Raw genomic sequence first — 20,329 nt, forward strand, 5'->3', positions numbered from 1 at the left:
CTTTCTGGCCACATATTAACTGCCTAATTGCTATGTGAATATGTTTGAGGTCATTGTCTTGCTGTATGATGAAGCGCTGTCCAATGAGATTTGAAACATTTGCTCGTACTTCAGCAGAGCAGTTTCTGTACACTTCATAATTAATTCTGCTGCTGCCATCAGTAGTTCCATCTTCAATGAAGACAAGCCATAACACTTGCTCCACCATATGTCACAGATGCGGCGGTATGCCAGGGATTTTGGCAGTTCCTGTTTTTCTCCACGCTTTACACGCTTTTTGTCTCATCTGTCCTCATTACCTTTTTCCAGAACTGTAATCTGTCTGTTTTTCTTAATTATGGTGAACATTCTTCGGTCATCCACTGTATAACTCTTCCTTGGCCTTACAGGCTCTTTGCAAATGCTGTGTTTGCTCACCAGTGTTTTTCTTCTTTTGGATGACTGTTGTTGTTGGCAAGCCTAAGGTTTTGGATATGATAGTTTCTTTCTGATTTATCAGCCCAATAATGGATTGCTTGACTTGCAGTGGTAATTCGTTGATCTTCATGTTGACAGGCACCAATAACATACTACGAAGGAAGACTTAGGGCCCTATTATTCACTTCATAAGTCTTAAGCAATAAGACGAGGCGGTAGATCTAAACTTAAGACGTGGAGGCGTGGTCAAGGCCACTTTGCTATTATGCGTGCGGTAGTGGGCGCCTAAAACCCGGCGCTAAGCAAAGAAATTAGTCATGGGTGTGTTTTGGGCGTCTTCTCAATCAACCCAATCAGCATGCCAGGTGCCATTCCCTTTCAGAACCGGCTGCGTTGAGTCATTAGCGCTATGCTATTATGGAAGTCCTAAGAAGGAGGTCAGCGCGCTTCTCTGCAGAAGAAAGTAACAAGCTCGTGCATGATTATTTTCTGAATAAACACGGCAATACCTCCGCTTGTGAGTTGAGAAGTATTACAGAGGGGTCGCTGGAAGACTGCAGGAATGACAGATGTTGATGTCATTATATTACGCACGGCATGCTCGTACTGTATGTGCACAGTATGCGGAGGCAACATACTGTACAGCGCTGGCCTCTCCCTTCTGAAATAAAGCATTTATACTGTGACCGTAATTGACGTCTTGCCGTGGAGCCACGTGCGTGTTCATGTGTGCCCAAATGCATGCGCAAACCGCGGAGGCGCGCTCGTGTTTCAAAACGTGCATGAAGTCTAAACTTAAGAACTTTTCAAACCACTTCTTAGCGCTAGGAGCAAAGTCAGATCGCATAATAGCAGGGGCGCCTAGTGCACTTCATTAACATATGAACACTCCCACAATGAGTAATATTATGCACGGGAGTATTACGTCTTATGTGTGGGCGCCTATCGACACCTGCATAATAGCAGTAGCGCGTATGAAGCGCATAATAAGGGTGGCGGTAGGTCTTAACCTGGCGGTGCGTCTTAATTAAGACTTAAGACGGCAAGTTAAGAAGTGCATAATAGGGCCCTTAAAGTCTAGAATCAATACTAGACATTGACAGCTCTCTTACGCCTGCAAACATGATGTGTGCGGCATCACAACCAGAAACAACTGTAATTTTCCAATGCTATTGGTTCTCTGAAATAAGGGGACTTTGTATAAAAAGTTGAACGTTTTCTACTTTAACCTTATAGTAATTGTTTGATTTCAAATCCAAACTGTTGGAGTGGAGAGTTAAAATAAGACACAATGCTGTCCAACACCTATGGTGGGCACTGTATAGACATACACTCTCAAAGGGTCATAGTATATACCCCAAACAACCAAATACGACCACAAATTACTCCAAACTACCCCAATATAACACACACAATCACATACGAATACAGACTACCCTAAACAATCCCAAACTATCTCCAAACAACCACAAACAACCACAAACTCCCTCCAAACAACCACAAACTACGCCAGAAGACGACAAACTTCCCCAAACAAACCACAAATGACCCCGCAAACGGACAGACAAATACCACAAGGTAAACAATCCCATAATACCTTGCCACCATCCTTGACAGAGAGGAAGTCAAACTGTTTCTCCATGCTGAGGTCGTTGAAGGCCAGGTTGATGCGACTCTCAGGCTTGGTGATAATAAGCCACACACAGTGCATGTTGTTGCCATACTCTTGGGGGTAGTTGGGAGACAGGAGCACTCCGGATGGGGTGGTGAAGTTGAAGAAGCAGGAGACTGGCAGGGGGAAGTAGGGTAGGGGGGGGGAGGAGAGGGGAAAGAGAGGAGAATGACGGTTTAGAACACAGAAAACCACACTGCAGCTGATTGAGAGGTGTCAGGATATAAAGTGTTGGTTTAGAGTAAGGTCAAACACACATCACAGTAATGGTTAAGGAGATTGCAGTCCATACAATACCACCTTCATAACACAGTGTATTACAGGATTTGAGGATTTAATCTTGATAGCAAAAAGCAATTAATTTAGGTTTATTAGTGGACATCAACAACAGTAGAAAGTGATTGATGAAAGGAAGACCAGAACATTTAAAGAAGTATATAAACAGATAAAGCAATTAAACACTGCTGCCATGCCAACAGTCAGCAGTGCTGCATGTTCACTGGGAGTGTACTCTCGGTCCACCTGGTCCACTGTCTACTCAACAGAGGGCTCTGATCAGGAGTTCACTCCATACTTGTTTATCTTTTATGTGCTCATGCATTTATTTTCTGTACATATTCGGTATTCCATTCACCTGAGTTCACCTTGCTTTCTCTTTTGCAGTTGTTCACCCAAAAAGGGATCATAAGATACAGTACATAGTGTGTGTGTGTGTGTGTGTGTGTGTGTGTGTGTGTGTGTGTGTGTGTGTGTGTGAGTGTGTGTGTGTGTGAGTGTGTGTGTGTGTGTATGTGTGTATGTGTGTGTGCTTGTGTGTGCGTGTCTGTGTGTGTGTGTGTGTGTGTGTGTGTGTGAGTGTGTGTGTGTGTGTGTGTGTGTGCGTGTATGTGTGTGTGTGCTTGTGTGTGCGTGTGCATGTGTGTGTGAGAGCGTGTGTGTGTGAGAGCGTGTGTGTGTGTGTGTGTGTGTATGAGACACAGTTATTATACTAAACAGGAGACGATGAATAAATAGCCAGCTTATCCCTCTGCTTAGCTGAGCAAGGGCTGTGGATTTGGAAACAATAGAACGGCTTATTAGCTAATTAAAACAAAAGAAAGAAAAAGAGACGGAGGGAGAGAGAGAGAGAGTGAGAGGGAGAGTTGAACGGGCAGTTACTGCATACTGTATGCATTATTGATCAAATAATGGGGAGAACAAAAACCACAGCAGCATCTCTACACAACACTGACAAACAGACAATCAACGGTACGTTGACATTTACCAGGGTAAAACGGCTGCTACAAGACTTTGACATTCTGTTCTACGATCAGGACACGACACTTTACACGACTGTGCTTCAGACTAAACAGGGACAGTTTTAACACAACATAATATGCCATAACCTTAATAAACACAGATCAAAATTCAGATGAGCCTACCCGAGAACAAAGACTGACTGTATCACACGAGGGGATGGCAAGATCCTACTGTATCATAGCGTACTGTACTGTATATCTGTGGTTAGGGGGAGTTTTGACAAACTATGGAGCAGTGAACAGCGACTGAGAATAATCAAAGATGGTGGGTTGAAACAGAAGATGACGTGTCACTCACACACACAGCTGGGCTTCTTGGCTGACCACTGGTTGTTCTTCTGGCAGGTTATGTTCTTCTTGCCCACCAGCTCAAAGGCAGGCAGACACTCAAAGTGCAGTCTGTCCCCGTGGCGGAAGCCTGCCCCTTCCCGCTTGCCGTAGGCAGGGGTCCCCGGGTCGCCACAGCTGCCCTGGTCGATCTCTGTAGGGAGGGACGCAAACACAGGTGAGAAGAGTGACCAATCAGGACGTGGGGAGGAGGGGATCATCAAAGAGATGCAGAGGGGCTGCACTCCTGTCAGATTTCATGTCATGTCTATATGTGACACAGACTGGTGAACAGGTCCGCATGCCGGCAATTCTCAAGTCGTGCAAATGACCAAAAATATATATTTTTCTTTTTCCTTTTTAAATGTGTTTTCCGTTTTTCCTCTTAAGTGTTGAAGAGCCCACTCAATATAACAAACAACAGTTTTAGGATCCCTAAACACTTATCATTTGTGAATTGGATTCCCTGTATCGTCTGCCGTCCTGCTTCAGGCTACTGGGTAAGTGATAAATATGGCTTGTAAACAAACTTACGTTTTAGGTAACCTTTTATGTTCAAAAGCAAGGACTGTGTTATGTGTAGTTATGTGTTTTTAGCATGTTGATGTTCTATCAGCATGTTGTGATGTGCTAAACATGTAGTTAGATGTTCATAGAGATGTTCTTTCTTAGCTGCTAGATAGCTACTACTGGTAGCAAAAGCATCAGATTTGATTTAGAGCAGTTTTCTCCTTTACTTGGTTTGAGGTGTACCAACATTCAGATGTATGACACATAATTTGAAAGCTTACAGCTGCACTTGTCCTGCAACTGACAAGGCATGTATAACGAGTATCCCTTCTGCTGTGTGACGTTATGTGAGCAAACATGTCATCGAACCTGTCCTAGAATTACATAAAGGAATGTGAGTGTGTGTGTGTGTGTGTGTGTGTGTGTGTGCATGTGTGTGTGTGTGTGTGTGTGTGTGTGTGTGTGTGTGTGTGTGTGTGTGTGTGTGTGTGTGTGCATGTGTGTGTGTGTGTGTGTGTGTGTGTGTGTGTGTGTGTTATGTAAAGTGCTGTTTCATTAAATATTTTAGAGGGAGAACGATTTGAGATCATAAGGCAGTGTATGATTCAGAGAGCTGTCTTGTTTGAATTAGGGAACCTAAGGCAACGAGAGAGAGAGAGAGAGAGAGAGAGAGAGAGAGAGAGAGAGAGAGAGAGAGACTCTCACAGAGAGGGAGGGAGGAAGCAGCAAGAAAAGTAAACTAAGAGGGGGCAGGGGGGATGTGAGAGGGATGGAGAGGCGGAAGGGAGGAAACAGTGGAACAGAGGGATAGGGGGATCATATTTGGGAGAAGGAAGAAGAGGAGGCAGCAAGAAGGGATGAAGGGAAGGAGAGAGAGAAAAGGTGTAGGAGTCAGCCAGGCTATGTTTGGCAGCTCTGAGATGTAGAGTGAGTCATACTTGTGAGAACCCAGAGCACACACAAACACTAAAGAAACATCTTCTAAATTAGTAAGACCTTCTCCTTCTCTCCTTCTCTCCCTCACTCCATGTCTCTTTCTCCATTCCCCCTTTCAGCCTCTCGACCTTGTTATGTCTCACTCTGTCTTCCCTTCTCCTCTCTGTTGTCAATCTTGATTGTCCTCTAAGGAAGATGACTGTAACTTCTCCAACCGCAAAAAAAGATTGAGACAATAATGCCAAGCAGTGAAATGCCCTCTAGCCACCCGCAGAGAGTGTGCCTGGATGGTAGAATGATGTAAGCTTGTGATATGATGGAAGCTTGTCGAACCTCAGTTGTGTACAGTGCGTTGTCCCTCAGGGCAGTTGCCTTGGGCCAACTGCTGTTTTTACAAATTATTTGACACTTACAAGAAGCTAGCATGATGGTGTATGTATGCCAATGATTCCCACTCTTGACACGTCACCACCTACTGCCAGTGAGCTCACTGAGACTCTAAATAAGGAGTTACAGTCAGTATCCAAATGGGTGATTCACCATGAAATGGTCTTGAAAACATCTACAACTAAACGCGTTGTATTCAACCTGGTCCTCAACTGGACCAGGCTCTGGTCTTGTTCCACCTTGACTTACACTAAGTGTGTGAGAGAGAGAGACACACACACCCTATTTATCTGTTTTTCTTCTCCTCTTAGATTCTGTCTCATTCTAGCACTAAATATCATATTTTTGCTGGGACCTTTTAGCAGATGTTTGTTAATGTTCATAATTGATGTAACCGTCTAAATTGGTAGGAGGGCCAGATTTGGCCCACGGGCCACCAATAGCCCTGCTCTATAGACCTTAGTGTTGATCACCAACCTGCACTATGGATAAGTTAATGAGGCAGGCACACACACATACACACACACACGCACACACACACACACACACACACACACACACACACACACACACGCGCACACACACACGCGCGCGCGCACACGCACACGCGCACACACACACACACACACACACACACACACACACACACACACACACACACACACACACTTACTGTCTGGTAATATGGTCAAGTGCAGCAAAGAAAGACCTAGAAAAAATGCAGCTGCCACATCAAACACAGCAGCACACCTTGACCTAAATGGCACACACAGAACTGACATCAACAACATGCATAATAGTATTTCCTGACTGGGGATTGAGGAGAGATTGACTACTTCTAGTGTTTTTGAGAAACATGTGTTTGTTGAAATGTTCCATCCACTTGTATTAATATGTTTGCAAACACAGGCGTACAAACCCCACAAGACAGGCCACTATGGGTTACTTTATGGAACCCCGAACCAAAAACCTGATTGCATTGCTCCATTATGTATAGAGCCATGCCATCATGGAAGACTGCCATCAGAGGTTACTCAGGCAAAAAGCAACTTAAGCTTGAAAAAAATGTCCTTGTCTTTTGACTCATATCGCAACGCCTCAAGGAGGCCCTCAACTGTGTGTGGATCATTGAGGCTCCTTTGGGGTACCCTATCACTTATTGCAAAATGTATCTCTCACACGCGCGCACACACACACACACACACACACACACACACACACACACACAGACACACACACACACACCCGCATACACGCACATGCAAACGCACATATACGTGCACGCGCACGTGCACACACACACGCACACGTACACACACACACACGTGTCGCTCCAACACAATAGACTCATTAAAAATCAATGTCTCTTAACAACTAACATCAAGGACATTAGGGGGATGAAAAAAATAAAGATTTTATGGAACAATGTATGTGCCTGCATGCTTGTGTGTCTGTGTGTGTGTGTTTGTGTGTTTGTGTGCGCGCACGTGCATGTGTGTGTGTGAGAGAGATATATTTTAGTCGAAAGAATGAGGTCACTGCAGTACTGTATCATAATTACCGTACACACAGCTTGTGTGTGTGTGTGTGTGTGTGTGTGTGTGTGTGTGTGTGTGTGTGTGTGTTGTTTGCACTTGATAATCAGGCTGCTTTGAGCTACAATTGAAATCTAAATATTGTTGTGAGTGCTCCAATCTCAGAGGTGGAGTGGTTCAAAGGGTTTCTTCCACTTCATTAAGTAAAACTCATTGTTTTAATTACACTTAGGTCTGTGTGTTGTTCTACTTCCACCAAGTTATTTTTGCAGATGAAAATGATATCTGTGGGCAAGTGAGCAGGCAGTGGATCTGAGAGGAAACATCAGACTGACTATCGTCTGGAGGAAAGACTCCCTGCAGTCTTACACACACACACACACACACACACACACACACACACACACACACACACACACACACACACACACACACACACACATACACATACACAGTCAGTGTGTACACAGTCTGCTGTCCTGGATGAAAGATGCTTGAAGCAGTAATACACAAAACAAAAGCAGAAACCAAGATGGAGAGAGGGGCAGAGAGAATGAGAATCAAAATGATCGTGCCTTATACAGTACTCACTGCCAAACAATTTCAGCTTCACAATAACATTTCAAAGTGAATGACACAGCATAGCCAAACATTGACACATGTCAGCAAAGGTTACAAATCAGGCAACTTTAACTGGCATGAAGATACAAAAGAAATAATGCATTGGTAGGTTGTAGATGGTAGGATGGGGGTCGCGAGTGGGCAAATAAGACTTGCATCAGACTTGCAGCAGAAACTGCGGGTTCGAAATGGCTTTGGGGATTGTTCTTCCCCAGACAACAACCCCTTCTCCTAACCACTTAAAACATATTCCTATCCCTCAACAATATATTCCTATGCCCAACCCTAACCCTTACCTCAGCCACTCAACGTTAATACGTTAATACTGCCTGAACACCACACAAGTCGTTGCTGACGTGCTCTGTGTAATGGGTGAAGATTAACATCTTTCAGTTGATGGTACACAAGATTTACAAAGCAGAAACATGGACAGATAGTATGCACTTCTCGCCAGCTGTTACTGAAGCCCCGCGGCTGTATCACTCCCGCCCCGGCACCAGGTACAGCAGTAATGTTGCAGTGTTTTAGTTTTTGGTCAAGTCATTTAACCTAAGAATACCGTTGCTTACTGTACACGGGGGGGGGGGACACGGGTTGTTGTCCTTACTTACTCATACAGTTAAAGCCACCGTATTTGAGGACAAACACTACATATACAGCAGCGATGTGCTCCTACCTTCATATGACACCTTGAAGCCCAGTGAACCGCTGGTGTCGTCGGTCTTAAAGTTGAGCCACATCTGATGACTGGTGCTGACCACCAAGTCTGGAGTGGAGGTCCCCGATAGTCTGCAAAGAAAATAACACACACACACAGACACAAACAGTGTGCGTGTGCGTCAGTGTGTGTCTGCATGTGTGCACAGTTTGCGTATGTGTGTGTGTGTGTGTGTGTGTGTGTACACACAACTGCAACAGGGATGTCAACAGAATGTGCTGATGCAGCTTTTCCCTATGCCTTTATTTATCTCCAGAGGTGTGTGAGTGAGTGTGTATGTGTGTATGTGACCTCAATGACTGAAGTTCCCTCAGTCTATTTTAGTTGTATATCACAAGGGGGCATTCAGTGGAGGGCCATATGGGCTGAGGGGTCGCTTTAATTGAACATATGAAGTAATTTACAATGTGTGTGTATGTGTGTGTGTGTGGTGTGTATGTGAGTGTGCAGGAAGGTGGGATGACAGAGCATCTAAGGGACTCCTTGCTACTCACAAGCTACAAAACCACCACTAACAACCCAACCCCTTCTCCCTCCCTCCCTCCCTCCCTCTCTCCCTCCCTCTCTCCCTCTCTCCATCTCCTCCATCCATCCCACCCTCAAACCCTCATTCACTCACTCAACCTCCCTCACCCCCCCCCCAACCAGGCAAGGGAGCCTGCATAAAAATCGATCTATAAAACTTTATTGAGGCCGTAAATTTCAGCACAATTAATAACAACATCCTGTGAAATGTTATGGAGCATCTGGTAGAGCAAAGTCCATTAGGGTGCATCAATATGCGATGCGCCACACAGTCGTGATCTTGTTTTAACATTGAGGAGAGAAGTGATTGACAATGTGCCGTTGAATTGACATTTTTACATTTTTGGCATTTAGCAGACGCCTTATTCCAAAGCGACTTACAATCAATACATTTGAATGCTAAGCATGTGAATCACCAGTCCACCGTTCGTGGCAGGAAGAGTAATCTAGCTCAGGCCCGGGGCCATTTGATATAAGGAGAAATTTGTTTTATTGTTTTATTGTTTATTGTATTACTTAACCTTGTTTTATTTCTAGCTTCCCACCCCCCCCCCCCCCCCATTGCTTTGCAAAAGAGCCATTGCTTTTTGGTCAGGCTGCATTTGCAAATAAGAATTTGTTCTTACATGTTTGCCTGGTTAAATAAAGGTTAAATAAAAATAAAATAAATAAAATAAAAAAGGAGAAATCTTCTTCTATCACCTTCTTCTAAAACCTTTTTGAATCTATCTCCCATCATGCACCGTTGCCTCAATAGGTGACGAAATGAGGAGAAACAGAGAGATCAGAGAGCGAGGCGAAAAAGGGGCATAAGGGGAGAGAGGAAGGGAAGGAGAGGAAGGGAGTGTGAGAACGAAGGAAAGAGCGGAGGAAACGAGGGAGGAGAGAGAGAGAGAGAATGGGTTGAGAGGGATAATTGTTTGAGAGTACTCACACGTGAAATACGGTCTTCTGATCTCCAACGACAGGCCCGTCTCCCACAGTCAGGGTGTCATAACCGCGCTCCAAGTCGAAATCCTCAAACGTCAGTTTGATCACCTAGGCAACAGGAGTGACAGCATCAGAACAGTGGACGACAGACGCACACACCCTGTGACAACAGGGAGATGAGTGTAAAAGCGTCAAATGGGTAAAGTCTATCCCTGCCCTCCTATTTTAGTCCCATGTGTTGTGCTATTGACTCATGTTTGCAGTCCCATGTGTTAAGTCCCAGTGTGATCTCCGTGTGTTCCCCTCAGAATCCTCCGTCATCTCATCTCAGATGGGATATAAACGCGTCTTCTTCGCTTCTTCATTGGGTCAGTATGAATGCTGCTGAATGGCATCAGGAAATACAATTATTGGATGTGTTTTCTGCCTTAAAGGTCCAGACAGTTTTGCTTCCTGGCTTTTCTTGAAAAGAAATCACTCAAAAAAACTCAAAAGAACGGAAGCAGCGACGAATGGTGACATTCAAAGAGCTATTTGAAAAAGTAATTCCAGATAGATAGATATATATATAGCTAGGAGCAATTACAGTATATGTATGTGTGGTTGTGTGTGTGTGTGTGTGTGTGTGTGTGTGTGTGTGTGTGTGTGTGTGTGTGTGCGTGTGTGTGTGTGTGTACACTAATTCTAAAATAGCCTTGTGTCCTTTCAACTTCAGGACAGTACATTTTAGTCCCATGTGCTATTGACTCATCCTCTCAGGGCACTATGTCCCGGTGTTAAGTCCCAGTGTGATCTCCATGTGTTCCCCTCAGACTCCTCCGTCATCTCATTGGCTACCATCACGAACCATCTATAGAGAAGTGTCACTGTCTTCTGTTCCCTTTTCTCTCACAACCACCAGGGTGAGTCATAATGGGGTGGAAATCCCATTCTGGACCATTGACAGTGACTTACAATGACTTGAAAGTGAATCAGGGGGTAACGGAGGCCCGGCGCAAGGTGAAAATATCCATCATCGAAGACTGAATAAGTGTTAGAAGAGGATTTATGTATTTCAGTTCCCACAGTGGAAAAAGTCGACTCATGAGAGCTAATTTCTCTGCTGGAGGAAAGGAGGGAAAGAGAAGGAAATCGAATAAAAAGGCAACATGATACGTTTGCCGTATCGGCGAAAAAAGATTAAAAAAATAAGAGTGAATGAAATAAGATGAATTATTAAATAAAGTTAGTTTTTTTCAGTATGATTGTGTGCAAAGTCAATACACATATTCTACCGCTGCACCATTGAGAGCATCCTCACCAACTGCATCACAGTGTGGTACGGCAACTGCAATGTGTCCGACCGGAATGCCCTGCAACAGGTGGTGAAAACCGCCCAGCCGATCATTGGCACCAAACTCCCTTCCATTGAGTCCCTCCAGGCAACCCGGAGTCGACGGAGGGCGACACACATCATCAAGGACACCTCCCACCCCAACCACGGACTGTTCGACCCCCTACCTTCTAAGAGACTCAGGAAGTACAGGATCCTCAGGTCTCGTACCAGCAGGCTTCTTTCACAGAGCTATCACTCTGATAAACAATCCCCTCCTCCATAGACCCCCACTGAACTACCCCCCCCCACACACACACACACACACACACACACACACACACACACTTGACTATGTGATGACGATAAAGTTGAATCTAATCTAATATATACTGTATATATATATATATATATATATATATATATATATATATATATATAAATATCTATATGTGACAGCAGCTGGTCAAACGGGAACAAGTCGGCAACCAATGTGTAGTCGACACTACTTAATGTAGAGTAGTGGGGATTACTCACTGAATCCATTGCATAATATAGAGGGAGAGAGAGAGAGAGGGAAATATATATATATATACCTATTTCTCTCTTTCCCTCTCTCCCTCTCTCTCTCTCTCTATATATATATATATATGTATATATATATATATATATATATACACGTGAACAACAGGAGGAAATGAATTAATTTAAAAATAAATCAAATGCTGTCCAGTCTCCCATCTCAAATTGGCAGCCACAGACTTTCACCAAATTCTTAATGTTTTCAGAGAGCAGGGAGACTAGGGCCCAATGAAAAAAGCTTATATAAATGCAAATTGCATTCTGTTCTATGGTAAACACATTGCCTAATGAAAATTGCCAGGTCGGAGAAAGGGGATGGAGAGAAGGCAGTGTGGGTCAGGTCACCAGATAGATGCAGTTTCATCCTACAGACTAATCCAGCTTCTCCCAACAGTTGAAGGACAGAGAGAACAACAGAAATAAATACATTAATAAATAAATAAACAGCGCAACAGAAATCTAGTCATAACAGGTTATGCAGTTGCTTTCAAAAGAGTGGGTACCAGCTGGGATATAAACGTGTCTTCTTCGTTTCTTCATGGGGTCAGTATGAATGCTGAATGGCATCAGGAAATACAGTTATTGGATGGTGTTTCCTGCCTTAAAGGTCCAGCCAGTTTTGCTTCCTGGCTTTTCTTGAAAATAAATTGAAAACACTCAAAAGAACGGAAGCAGCGATGAATGGTGACATTCAAAGAGCTATTTGAAAAAGTAATTCCAGATAGATAGATATATATAGCTAGGAGCAATTACAGTATGTGTGTGTGTGTGTGTGTGTGTGTGTACACTAATTCTAAAATAGCCTTGTGTCCTCAACTTCAGGACGGTACAGTGTCTATACCTGGTATGTTAACATGCTGTTTTGCATGTGTTTTGGTTCAGAGCGAATTTCTCCGGTATTTGGTTTGAGGTTTGTTAGTAGACATTCAAGTAAGCATATCTTCTTCAAAAAATTTCAGATTTCAATGACACATAATTTAAAAGCTTACAATCTGCACTTTCATAAATTGCCCTACTTGAGGACTTTTTCACCAGACCCTGTCACATTTGACTTTGGGCGCTAACTTTACAAGCAGGCTAGTCACGTCACATTTTGGAGCTCTGAGCTGTATTGCAGTGCCATATGTCACGGTAAGTGGGAAAACATTTAAGAGGAGCTAAGAGAAAACAATGTATCGCTCAAAATAGACACACTTTGACCTAAATGGCCATTTTCTGACTTGCAATAACATTGTGCAACACGAGGATGTCATATCAGATAACAAATGTCAAAATGACTAATGTAGGCCTTTACAACACCAAAAATATGAACCCCAGAACCTCATACACTACACAACTGCTGAAAAAGCGATGTCATGTTCACCCTGTATCTCAGTGGTTCCGCCTCAATTTCTTCGCTGACCTGATGTCTCCTCCGGCTGCAGCTGCAGACAGGCAGGAATAGAACGCCATTACACCTCTAAAGAGAAAGAACAGCAGTGCTCCATCTTCATCTGGGCTGGACACGGAGCGAGACAGGCTAAAGTGCCACTGTCTGTTTCAAACTATGCCCGCCGGTGTACCCAAGGCTGTACGGGTCTGTGTGTGTGTGTGTGTGTGTGTGTGTGTGTGTTTGTCCCTTCACTTGGTCCCCTTGCCTCACATATCCCTTCCCTACTCAGCCGCTGTGATAAGGGGACATATTTGTAAAACCATTTGTTTGAGCCCACAGAAGGAAATTTGGCAAGCGGGTGCCTGGGTGGCCTTGAACAGAACTCCAAAGTCATCGCTCTGAACAGAGTGGTTATGTCATTCTCATGATATCCTCTGAGTACGCTCTCTGTAGCTCTCCATTTCTCTCCTGTCTTCTTTCTCTCCTTCTCCACAGGTGATTCCACTATCTCTTCCATTTGTGTTGCCATAACACCTGGGTAATAATGGTTTTATCGCTTCTTAGAAGTTTTCAAGGGTGCGATTGTGTGTAAGATGTCCACAAAATGACCTTTCTAACAACTTCGATAGAGTATCATGTTGTACAGCCTCTACAGACTAGGGGTGTAGAGAGACGTCATTATCTGTATCTGTATCTGTTCAACCAACACAATTATCTGTATCTGTATCTGTATTCGGATAGAAGACCGGAAGTGGGCGTGGTTTATATAGGAAGTCACGTTATTATACCCTAATATTCATTGGCAATGCAATTCCTGTGCCTTCAAAACATCAAATCGATTTCATATTGGCATATAATTAATTATGGAACTATCTCTCTCTGACCTTTATTTTTATTGTTAACTAAACTAAGTGTTGTGAACTGTCTGAAGCAGTGATGTGCAGTGAGGTCAATGGTTGGGGAGGCAGATTGACACACATACCAACAGCAATTTATTTAACCATAGCCTTTATATGTCCTTTACATTCATCACTGAGACCACATAGATCAAGTTCATACTCGTCTGCAATTTTCAGAAGCTGATCTTTAGTGCAACGGTCCAAAAACTCCTCACATGAAGCAGCAAGAAAATCCTCGATCCCTGCCATAATACCTTGACTATCGGTAAAACTCAGAGTCAGGAATATAGGCTTCATTAAGGCTCCTAAATTTCGTTGTTTGGTACCTGTACTATAGCAATGACAATAAAGACCATTCATTCATTCATTCATTCATTCATTACCAAACCAACAACAACACCTGTGACCGGTTTGAGAGCCCACAGTGAAAACACACGCGGATTGCAGGACCAAACTCTTCTGACAGGCAACTAAATCAACTTTCCAGTCCAAAACGCATCTCCCAACACAGGGTGTGCTGAACATACACATTACCATACGCCTCATCTAAAACCCATACACTGACACTGGCTATCAGAGCCAGATTTACACACATGAACCCGATAGAGGTAGCTTAAATACTAATGAAATAGTATGGTTCATAAATAATTCAACAACTCTATACAGACACATATATTTTCCGCAATTTAAATGTGCACTCCGAGAGGGCGGGGGGGAAGGGGCTGACCAGTGCAACATACACAAGTCTCACCATGCTATGTTATTACCAAAGTGAGTCATTTCAGGATCGTATTTACAAATACGTTATATGATCATCCTATTATTCTGTCTTGTATTAATAAAATAAAAGAAAAAGAAGAAAAACACACTTGATGTGTTAACATTAGGCTACTGTTATACGCTAGGTAAACTTAGCATAGTTGCGATGCGAGAGTCTGCTTTGTGCTAACGCGGTGGGGGCGACTACAGAATAGCGATCACTTTTCAATAATGTGTAGTAAATGAAACAACTAGTTAGTGAAATCAAAGTCCTATGTTGCAAACAAAATGATCATTTCCATCTTGTGGCCATTCACAATGATCTGAATCGGTTTGAAGAAACATAATAGTAGACACATAGGCTGTGTTCAAATGGCCTACTAGCATACTGCATACTACCATACTCGATGAGTATATAGTGCATAATGCCTACTAAATTCATAATAAGTATGCCAATACCAGCCGACCGTTTACACTGCAGTATGCATACTGCATCCCAGAATGCATTTCGCACCGGCCGGCAGTGGGAATTTTTTGAAGTTTTAATATGTTTTCAGGCGAGAAAGTAACCATATATATTCCCAAAATTAGTCCAGTTTATCAAAATAACCTGTTTATATATCTGATCTGACGTTTTTTCCCCACTTCTGTTCGCTAGCTACATTACCTTGCATAGATACCTTCACTGCGGGGTTCGACAGAAACATTGTAACATCATAGCCAAACAAGTTGTAAAATGATTTGGGGGCCAATATCTTTAGCTAGCTAAAGTAACTAGCTTAATTCATTCTTGTCTTAGGAGTTGGTAAAAGAACAGGATTAAAATAAATATATATGAGCAATAACATATCGTGGGCTTGCTACAGCAAGCACAATACAACCCAACTAGTTCTGTCTGAAGCTACAATACCGGGACCATTTGTGACTGGGCTTACAGGCAGTCAAATACTAGGCGAACGCGTGTGTAAGACATGGATAAACTTGGATTTCATGCATTTCGATCTTTGTAATCATGACAACATAGTCATGTCTAAGAATGCATTTCACCATGTAAATTCCCAATATAGTGAAAATACCACTGCTCATCCGTGATCAGACTTAGCTGGGGTGCTGCAGCTGAATAGTATCAAATAGAGTGCAAAAAAGCAGCATCTGCACACTCAAATCTGTGCAAAAAACAATGTTTATTGCAAGCTTTCGGTCTCCAGGCTCTCGGACTGTAATCAACAGCTGTATGACGAGTTGGTATGACGCAGTTTGACGAGACTGAAGAGACGCGCAATGCATTTTGGAGATGTTGAGTAGGAATAGCATGCATCGATCGCATACTCAAAAATTCAGGATAATCTAGTATACATACTAGATTTATCGCATACTCAAATGTTGCATACTGTACAGTGTGAACGTACTTGCATACTTAAATCTACGTCATATCTAGTATGAATAGTATGCTAGTATGCCATTTCGAACACAGCCACAGACTTTTTTTCCCGAATAATAAGGAGCAACTTCGGGTAGTACATCTGTTTCTATCGCATAATTTCTGCTTCTCCAAATAACATATTGGTATTCGGGTACATCCTACTACAGACCACGCTTAGCTAACTGCAGGCAGTATTAGCAGTTAGCATTAGCATGGGAGATAAACAGCCTACAGAAGAACTTTCAATCTTAGCAAGTAGCATAATGTACAACTGTACCTTGGCAACATCCGTCGATGTGATGACCCAGGTGCAGTTGGCGTTGTTGTCGTACTGGACCGGGTAGTTGGGTGATGTCATGATGCCACTGGGGCCTCGCAGTTGACCTCCACACATGGGTGCTGTAAAACAACAACAACAAAATTAAAATCAACTTTTAAACCATACTCTATATCACTGAAACCCCCTAAATCTTAACTTGAGATCAATGCATCTAACAAGTAACAACCGTATATGCATCAATGCAAATAGTCACACACATTTGGGTTAGGAAGAAACCCAAGTTAGGCTCTGGCGGTCTGGCCCTAAGTGTATGAAAACAAAGTTAGAAAAGATACTGAACACAACAGTGTCTTTCCAAGACTTCCATTTAAATGCTGACCACAGAAGAAGAGAGCAGACACAGAAAAACTCCACTAAACCCTGATGGGGCTGTTAGTGCTTTGACCCTAACAAAAATATAAACAGAAGACAGTTAAGCCGAGCCAGACCAGAAAAGCTCCTTCTTATGTTAACCCTTGGTAGGACAAGAGAGAATGTAGAGAAACTCAATAACCTACTGAATATTTGCTTAACGAGTGCTGGGATCAAGACTAGAGAAAGCACTGAATCACAGCAAACCTCCACAGCCCTTCACATATCAAGTGTTAACGCTGAGGAAAGCAGAGGGTATCAAAGTAAGTCACATCAGAGGACAACGCTTTGAAACCCCAGTACAGCTTCAGTGGTAAGGGCTGGATATGGCCAATAGCTACAATTCATCTGTTAACCGTATACATCAGCCAAAATCAAAGTGTAAACAAAACACGATCCACTGAAGTGCACTCTAAACACTTGAACCAACGATGGAGCTGGAATACTCAAGTAGCAATTAATAGTATGATGCCACATCCATATATAATTATGGATTCATTAGGCACTGTCGAGTGTTTAACTAGGTCTCAGTACACTTTACAGTGTATGTGTAGAATGAGCAGCATCCTGTCTGATTAACAGCAGCCAAAGGTGAGTTAGGTTTAGTGGTTCATTTGAGGGGAGCTCCATAAGGTATTTCTCTCATAGTATGCCCTTATTTCAACCCAATCGTCTTTCCGGAGTGAGCGGTAGCAGGCTGACTTTTAAATGACACTGTGACTTTGCTACTCTTCCCTACAGCCCCAGGGCCTCCCAAGAACTTTAACCACCTTTTGGAATAAAGGCAGTCCATTTCTAATGAGGTTTTTAAGGAAATGCCTGCGTGTCTGGGGCTCAATGCAGCTGTTTAAAAAGGGTCCAGACCCAGCCAGTGCTCTTAATGAGTTATGTCTGAAAGACGAGGTCCCTGGGGTGCAAGCTATTCCTAACCCCGAAAAAACATACCTTTCTATCTCCAAAGCCCACTCACATTAAAGAAAGGGGCGCTTTCTTTTTTTTCTTTTTTTATAAAGCAATTAATTTTAGTGCAGCTGACAGCAAGGGTGACCTTAATTAAACTAATACTGTGTAGGTGGGAGTTCTGAAGTCCGCTCAAGTATATTTCCAATTTCATTAATAATGGGGATCATTAGGTCCATTCGCTCCTGCTCATATCCTCTCTTATTGTGTCTGAAACATTGCAGGAGTAATCATATAGCAATCAATGTTAAAGCCAATTAAAGAGCTATATTACAACGAATCCCTGCATGCCCTGAGCGGGAACAGGAAGCATCATGTGGCCGACTCACAGAGTTTCTAAAATGGTTAAAAAAAAAAAACATTAACCATAAAATGGTTAACACCCCACAACGCGTTTTTTATGTTGACGTCGCTAAGGATATGATTAATCCCTGGACAAAAATACAGGAACATTTGCATTCCATGACATTGCAGCGATTAGTCAAACCTGTGATGTCGGTTGCAAGTTTAAAGAAACAAACACAGTGTGACTTACATACATTGTGAGCTGGGTGAACTGTCTCCACAACAAAAGATGTGTCATTAAAACAAACTGTCAGTTCCATGAGCTTCCCAGCACTCGTGCTATGATGAAGCTGGCAGCGATCCGCTCTGCTGATACACGTCTAGTATTGGAAACATTGTAGCAAGGACGTTCACTTGTAATAAACGAATACCTCGGAACAATGTTGTGATACTGTATGCCGACACTAGTTGTCCCAAACGGATGTCCACAGACGCGATATAAAATATAATAAAATAACTTTTATTGTGAAACCCATGCCCTCCTCCTTCCCTGACTTGTCTAGCATAATAGCATTGTAACAATTTCAAAATCATACATAAATAAATAGGGAAGTATTTACATGACTACAGTACCATAGATGTGTTTGATAGCTGAAAACCCAGCGTTTACATTTGTTTTACTCAAGCAATCATTTTTCTCTCAGTCTATTAGAACCACCATATGCTCTCCACCTGTGTGTGTATGTAGGCTACAGTAGTTTACAGGCATGTGTGTCTGATTGATAAGGGCACGATATCCACACACAGGGAGATGGAGAAAATGTACCTGATTACAGACATTTCTAACACTTTTTGAGCCTAACTTGATGGCTTGTTATAGGCCAGGAGACAATGTCAATATGTTTTTAAATATGGTTTGCATGGTGGAGTATTAGAGCCACAGATTTGTCTGGACTAAGTGCATAGTGCACTGTGAACTAAGCACATAGCCACCGAAAGACGAAGCAATTTTGTGTCCACTTTTTTTAAACTTAAGGATGTTGATGAAATCCTATTTTTATCTACCATCAAGACGATTTTATTCATCTAGGTTAAGAAAACTGGCAAAAATAATGTTTCCCTCAAAATCTTCATATCCTCCATGAACATTATCATGCTATTTATCACGTGGGTGTCTGTTGTTTCGATCAAATACAGTACAGTACAATCAGATTACCCACAAATCCTTAGGAGATGGGTTTCCCCCCTTTCCTGTGTGGTACTGTATAATCTCATTTGAACTCAATTGGATCCATCTTAGACAGTTGCCCCAGTAGAACTAGATCTATCAAAGCACATTATGGGTAGTGGAGTAGTGGAGATGGCCGGCAGCCATCATAAAGGGGATAAAACGCCCTGGTGATTACATCAGACACCCATGTCTGTGAGTAGAGCCCTACGGAAACTGATGAGTGGGGGAGTGCTGAGTTAGGCACAAAATGGCTGACATGCATCTCCCTGGTGGGTGTTGGGTAAACGTGGATGGATAATAGGAGGCTGCCCGGAAATAATGTAAACCACTTTTCCTAGACCTCTGAGGGAAGGTGCTGTCTGAACACACAATACATTATCCACTGTTGATTTCCCCACAGAGGAAACCTCAATACCATCAGTATTTCAGAGAGTGTGTCACAATCACTGTCAAGAAGAGCCGGTTTCATTAAAGAGACACTTTGCAGTCTTATCTGACCTGGGTTTGGCCCATACCTGTCAACATTGGGATTTGAAAATAAGGGATATTTTCCAAAAAATAAGGGAAAATAAGGGATATCCCCCCTGCGCACCCCCGGGTCATCCTCAAACCATACCCCTTACATTTAGACTGTACACACAGTCAATCCTAACATCACCACTAGACAACCATAGGATACCCCTTACATTTAGACTGTACACACAGTCAATCCTAACATCACCACTAGACAACCATAGGATACCCCTTACATTTAGACTGTACACACAGTCAATCCTAACATCACCACTAGACAACCATAGGATACCCCTTACATTTAGACAAAGCTAGACACTGTCAATCAACCACCTGCTTCAGTGCAACAAGAATGAAGTAGTTCATACATTAAGTAAGTGACTACAGGTGGTCAGAATCAGATACCTGGTTGAAAGTAAAATACTT

At 42.8% G+C, this 20,329-nt stretch overlaps 1 protein-coding gene across 1 annotated transcript in view; it reads right to left on the bottom strand.

Moving 5' to 3' along the window:
- Positions 1-20,329, bottom strand: part of csmd2 (CUB and Sushi multiple domains 2) — a gene marked incomplete at both ends in the record, with an annotated part of 261,827 nt that overhangs the window by 113,893 nt on the left and 127,605 nt on the right. Inside the window, 5 exons of the mRNA XM_080530688.1 lie at positions 2,015-2,205; positions 3,686-3,868; positions 8,380-8,492; positions 9,881-9,984; positions 16,501-16,622. Of these exons, the coding sequence (XP_080386814.1) occupies positions 2,015-2,205; positions 3,686-3,868; positions 8,380-8,492; positions 9,881-9,984; positions 16,501-16,622 (713 nt within the window). The remainder of the gene's footprint in view (positions 1-2,014; positions 2,206-3,685; positions 3,869-8,379; positions 8,493-9,880; positions 9,985-16,500; positions 16,623-20,329) is intronic.

Source organism: Nansenia antarctica (assembly GCF_963989245.1).
Source record: "Nansenia antarctica genome assembly, chromosome: 5".
NCBI classification, from domain to species: Eukaryota; Metazoa; Chordata; class Actinopteri; order Argentiniformes; family Microstomatidae; genus Nansenia; species Nansenia antarctica.